The 6,000-nt window shown below is 40.8% G+C and overlaps 1 protein-coding gene across 3 annotated transcripts in view; it reads left to right on the top strand.

Moving 5' to 3' along the window:
* The first annotated feature begins 6 nt into the window (after nucleotides 1-6).
* The window catches only part of B4GALT6 (UDP-Gal:betaGlcNAc beta 1,4- galactosyltransferase, polypeptide 6), a 76,347-nt gene continuing 70,353 nt past the window's right edge, over nucleotides 7-6,000 (top strand). For all 3 annotated transcript variants that reach the window (XM_011974376.1, XM_011974375.1, XM_011974374.1), the window contains exon 1: nucleotides 7-166. In XM_011974376.1, the coding sequence (XP_011829766.1) occupies nucleotides 52-166 (115 nt within the window). In that variant the 5' untranslated portion in view covers nucleotides 7-51. The remainder of the gene's footprint in view (nucleotides 167-6,000) is intronic.

Genomic DNA, 6,000 nt, shown 5'->3' with positions numbered 1-6,000 from the left:
CCCGAGTCCGGCGTGAGAGCGCAGCCTGGGCTGCTGGCCGGGAAGAGGAAGATGTCTGTGCTCAGGCGGATGATGCGGGTTTCCAATCGCTCCCTCCTCGCCTTCATCTTCTTCTTCTCCCTCTCTTCGTCCTGTCTGTACTTCATCTATGTGGCCCCGGGCATCGGTAAGCACCGAGACACACCCGCGCTTCCCCTGGTCACACCACAGCCAGCGCAGGCTGTTAAGGATGTTACTTCTGGGATTTTGAAGCTGTTTAAACAGGGGCCCGCAGAAAAGCGTTTTGTTTTAAATATTGTTTCAGAAGTGTCAAACTGCTTCAGGGCATGGCTTTGGTATGTGAGTTTTGTTAATTCATGCATTTCGTTGATGCGTGTTTGTTAATAAAGTAAAAGATTGCATTAAATAGACATAGCAGAATTAGTGTGATGGCCCGGGATGCCCTAGTCGCTTTCTTGAGTGTTCATGACAGCTTTATCCATTTAATGTTAAGTCTTTAAGCCTAAACTCAGTGCTTAATCATAGTTTTATTCAAACACTCTCGGGTATAAGAACTGGTTGTAAAAATATGGAGGAGCCAACAGCAGGGAATGTGATTGAGTCCAACGATGTGTGTATTCTAGGGTCCTAGGTCGCTTTTTTAGAATGGGGTCAGTGGACATTTGTGTCATACTTGGGGAATTTTAAGGCGATGAGTTGTCTGTAAAAACAATGCTCCTTTATTTTAGTCTGCTTGAGTCGAATTTTCAAGGGTAGGTTGCCTTTGCTACCTGTTAGGATGACTTCTGAGAAAATAGTGATTAAAATAACCATTATCTAAGGGAACTTGTAGTTTAAAATGTTAACCTGTTTATCATTTTTTGGCCTTTGGTGCAAAATACACTTTTGTAAAACTACTTGAATTAACTGTATTACATATCCTAATTCCTTGTCCCCCTTTTGTTGAAAAGGAGCCAATGCGGCGTTAATTATAGTGAATGAAAAATAGGAACTTCACATGCATATTAAAATAGGTCATATTTCCAAAACTTTTCTGAGTTTCTCTTGGCTATTATGTATTTAATGTTCAATTACTTAGTAACAGTGACCATCTCCTCTCATTTCTCCTTACACACTATGGTCGTTTGAGCCAGTGCTGTTTGTTCGGAGTTATCTAAAAATAAAATGCCCCTTACAGAGTGAAAACACCTGCAGAATTTTGAGACGGAATGATCAGGGTATTGTCTTGACTGTAGTAGATTATTGTAATGAATTGCAGCCGGGAAGGAAGATGGAAACCTCACCCAGACTGCTTCATTTCTTAAAATTACTATGAGACTTTTCCTTTAATACATTTTTGGATTCAGTGAGATGTATAAACTCAGATGATGATGTTTGAGAAGAAGTGGATTGTGAAATGATGTATCCCAAAATAGAAGTTTTAGGGTAAAGTTTGAAGAATATTTTAACATTATTGCAGTTTTCCTTTAGGCCAGAAAAAAACCAAAAAAACCTCACAAAAACCTACCCCTTGAAGCCTATAGTACAAATGACAGTGGTAGCTTAGTGGATTTGATATTATCTAGATATTCAACAAGGGCTTGCTTTATTTTTTGCCCTTTTGGAGTCTTATAAATTAACTCTTCATTCTATAGCAATTTTTACTTTCTCATGTAACTCTTCAAAAGTTCGGACATCTTTGGGGTATGTTATTTTACTAGGGATTTAACTTTGAAAGATTTTGGAGAAAAAGTTTTTTTCACACTTACATAACAATTTTCCCACTTTCTTAGTATTATGTGTAACATGTTAAAGTTATATTACTCAAAAAGCTAACCAAAGGAAATCAGAATTCTAGTCATCCCTTTTTTTTTAAAGTTAGTGCATCAGCATATTATTTGTAGGTTCTTAATTCAATTTGTGTGAAATACTAATAAATTTTTCTTACTTGAATGCTTAATGTTTGCCATAGAACGGACACTGATATAATGTAAAAATTTTGGCAAATGTCTTGTAGGCAATTAGATTGACATGGCTTAATCTACTCTTTTTTGGTAGGTCTTATAAACGATAATAAGTTATTAAAACCAGTTAGAAGAGTGTAAACCAAAAACGTATAAAATGCTGTGAACTTGTCAAGCTGAATCTGTTTCCAAAACCCTGTACCATTTAGCCAAAAGAAGCCTCCTTTTTAATCTTTTGTATCTTTAAGTATTGGGAAGCAGTTTTCCAAAATTCATATTTTTGCTTGAAAGTTTGAATTTTATCATTGGTAACAAATACTGTCAGTTTTTCTTGAAGTGTCAGGCTCACTTTGCTCATTTTCGAGAAAATGTAGGTCAGATACACAAGTTTAAATAACCATAGTTTTTCAGTTGCTCTTTCAAGGAAAAATGATGTTCCATGAAACATGTGGCTTGTTGAATTCATACTGCAGCAATCAATCAATTGCACAAGTGCTTTAGATTTCTTATTTATGAGACATATCCAGAAGTAATTAGGTTCTTATGACTAGTTTTTATTCGATGTATGTAGATTTTTCTTGAAATAATAACTTCAAGAAAACAATTCATATTTTAGCCTGAATTACATCTTGGGGCAAAATGTGTTTATGACTAAAATATGTGTTGTATGAGTACTTTTTATGTGCCCTAAATAAACATTTCAAATCTCCTCTGTTAAGAAATTACTATTAATTCTACCATATCAACCTGTTTGGTAGACTTTAATTCTATTTCCCTACTTCTTTTCTGTCCTGAGCCCTGTGTCCCAGGTAGATCTTCTGTCATTTTAGTTCCTCCTCTTTGCCATTGTGAGCAGATACATCACAGTTGTAAACAGCATAATCTGTTTAGTTTCCAGTGTTTTCAGATGTTCCTCAGCATTTCTGGACTATTTGGGTTGTCAACTGCAGTGAGTTCCGTGGAACTCAAAGCTCATTATTTTCAAGGAAACATTTTTCTTGAAGTGTCTAATGCATACAGGAAACGCAGGGATTGTCTTTGCATTATAAACCTTACTACTCAGGGAAACTGGATGGCAGACACCTGCCGCATCACCACACCACAGGAAGTCCATGGACAAATTGCTCCAGTCCACCCAGTAGAGGCCAGAGCCATAAATTATTTCTTATTCTGTGTCTACCTTTGTGCATGACTGCAAAGATGAGTGCAGTTTCTCTCCAAGGTTTTGACTTGGCTGGATTGAGAATAGAATTGCATTTAATAGGAAACCTTTATTAATATAACTTCCAATATAACATAGTCATTTTCTTGCCGTCATATCAAAGATGAGCTGACTTGTAAGTTCATTCAACAATGAGTGGTGCACCCAAGAGAGGCTGGACATTGTTTGAGGTATGGAAGATAGATGACTAAGACTTAGTTTCTCCCCTAAAGTACAATGGGATGAGCCCCATAAAACGGCTGTAGTAAATCGTTGGAAGGCATGTGGTGGGGAGTGAGGGCTGGTTAAGGATTTCCAGAGGAGAAAGTGGTTGAAATGGAATGGATATGATTTATCTGGACTGAGCAAAGGGATCCTAGTCAGAGGGAACAGCATGAGCAAAGCTTCTAGAAGATGGGAGTAGCTCCATCCAGCTACTGCTTAGGGCTTGGAGTGGCACATGGGCCGGGTTATGAAAGGTCTCTAGGGCTCCAGTGCCCAGCCCTGGTGTTCAGATGCATGAGGTGTTTAAAATTCCTGGCAGAGAGAGACTGGTCTTTGTTCATACAACTTTATCAAAGCTGTCTGTGATTACAAAAACATTGATAGTGCCTGTAATCAGTGGGGCAATATAATGGGAGGAGATTACATAACTTCCCTGGGAGTGGGAATTTCACTGTCCATTTGACTCACCAGAAGCCCTGACCTTTCCTGGACACACTGATGGGCTGTTTTGCTCTCTGGGTAGAGGTGAAATCTGGTGGGGCCACTTTGGTCTGACTTCTCTGGACCCTTAGAGGAATTATCTGGCTGAGTGCTTTGTTATTTGGGCCTCCCTGGGGTGTGTGCCCTGCTGGGAATGGTGGAGGTGATGGGGACGGGTAGTCAAAGTGTGGGGTCTGTGTGCAAGCATGTGTGTTGTGGGGGAGGTATCTTAGGTCCTTTGCTCAGAGTCCCTCTGGCATTTTGGCTGGGGTTCTTCCTGGGCTAGCACAGAAGGTAGCTAGTTACCCTGCAGCTTTGTTATAGCCCTTTAGCCTCCTGGCCCTGGCAAGTGGGCCTGGCTGTGTTCTTTGGAGCTGTTATAGTCTGCTTTGTTTCAAAGGTCTTTCAGTTTTATTCACCCAGTGCTCTGATCTGCATGACCCATTTCAGGAGTTCAGATTTGGGCCATGGTACTGGGCATGTCTTTTCTCTGGGCCTCCCTTACTGGCCACATATCCCATGCTTTTTTTGTCTTGTGAGTAGCAGGAAATGTCACAAGTTTTGAAAACGATGCAGTCCATTGTTTTAGAGTGACCCTTCTAGCATGAAGGTGGGTTATAGGGGGAAATGGACGACAGAAGATTAGAACCATTGAGGTTGGTAGTTCATCAGGACAGAATTGAATGGATGGGAATAGTGGGTTTGAAGAAACAGGAACAGGTTTAAGATGAGGCTTGGATTCTAGCTTAGACATTCAGGTAGCTATTAGTAGGGAGTATAGAAAGGCACGTCTTTGGGGGGCTATTTTGGTTTTAGAGAAATGGAGTTGGGATCCCTGTGTGATACCCAGGAAGAATTAGTAGGTAGGCAGATGGAAGTAAGGGCTTGCAGCCCAGGAGAGAGATTTGGTTGTCCTCCTCATGTAGGTGAATGGTATGTATCTATTTATCCTCCAACACGCCTGAGTAATAAAACTCACTTCTGCAACTGGAAGTGACTCACTGTGTTACTTCCTCTGGAACATGGAATCACAGGGGTTAAATTGGAATACAGAGGAAGACCAAGTATAGTTTCAGAGTATCCGATGAGATTTGCTACCCTCCTTCTCACTCCCTGGCTTTGTTACAAGAGTCAGTGGGTCCACTTCACACTCAAGAGATGAGTTGGCCGCCTTAGAGATTGTTTGCACAGTCAGATTGCCATTCCTGAGTAGCATATGTAACTCAGCTATATCTCTTTAGTGTAAATTAATCCAAATCTCATGGCCTTGTGGGAAATTAGGCAATATTGAACGGAAACTTAATTCATTGAAATCTGGCAATGCTAACTGCTATTTTCCACCTTAGCCTGCCTTTTACAAATACATTTGGTAGGTCTGTTAAACAATGTGGCAGAGTAAGGCAGTGATGGTTTTTTTCTGCAGCAGTGCTTATCATTACTGCCTTTAATGTTTATTAGAGATAAAAATAGCCATGTCTGTGATTACTTTTAGAAGAGAAACTTCTAACCTAGGTTTGTAGTGTCTGTATGTAATAGGTATTCCAAACACTATTTGTAATTTGCTTGGGAATAGAATGCATTTTCCTTTTGAGGCAGTGTGGTACACAGTAGTTAGTTTGCTAACCCATCCTGTGGAAAGCCTGTTTCTCACAGGTTCTCCTGCAGGGCTTCTCAGGGCACTTGTTCTTCCGGGCCTCATCTCTGATGGTTGTAGCTGTGGCTTTTCCTCTCACCCTCAGAGCCCTTGCGTTTGCCCCTCTCTCCAAGATCCCAAGGCCAGGGGAAACTTGGGCACAGAAGCATTGGTTTCTGGAGCCAGAGCTATGGGCAGAGCAGCCCCAGGAGTAAAATCCCAAAGATCGCCCACCGCCTTGTCCATATTTGGAGATCCACGTCTTCCCTGCCACACCCCTGACCCCTTGCCAGTAGGGCTAGCCTTGTTTGTGAAATGAGAGAAGAAGGACAGGCTCTGGAAGACGGCCACTTGCCTAAAGTGTCACACATCATTGTTGGAAGAGCTGAAGTGTACACCTTAGGATTCCTGACTCATTCTACTGTGCCCTAGTTGAAGGAACTAATCATTTTTGTCCTGGAAAATGGAAGATTTTGGGGAAATACAAGCTCTTTCTTCTTCAGTTTGAAGGAATACTG

This window comes from Mandrillus leucophaeus, unplaced genomic scaffold (assembly GCF_000951045.1).
Source record: "Mandrillus leucophaeus isolate KB7577 unplaced genomic scaffold, Mleu.le_1.0 Scaffold145, whole genome shotgun sequence".
Classification (NCBI taxonomy): Eukaryota; Metazoa; Chordata; class Mammalia; order Primates; family Cercopithecidae; genus Mandrillus; species Mandrillus leucophaeus.
The sequence above is the reverse complement of the archived record's forward strand: the minus strand, read 5'-3'. Positions and strand labels throughout refer to the sequence as shown.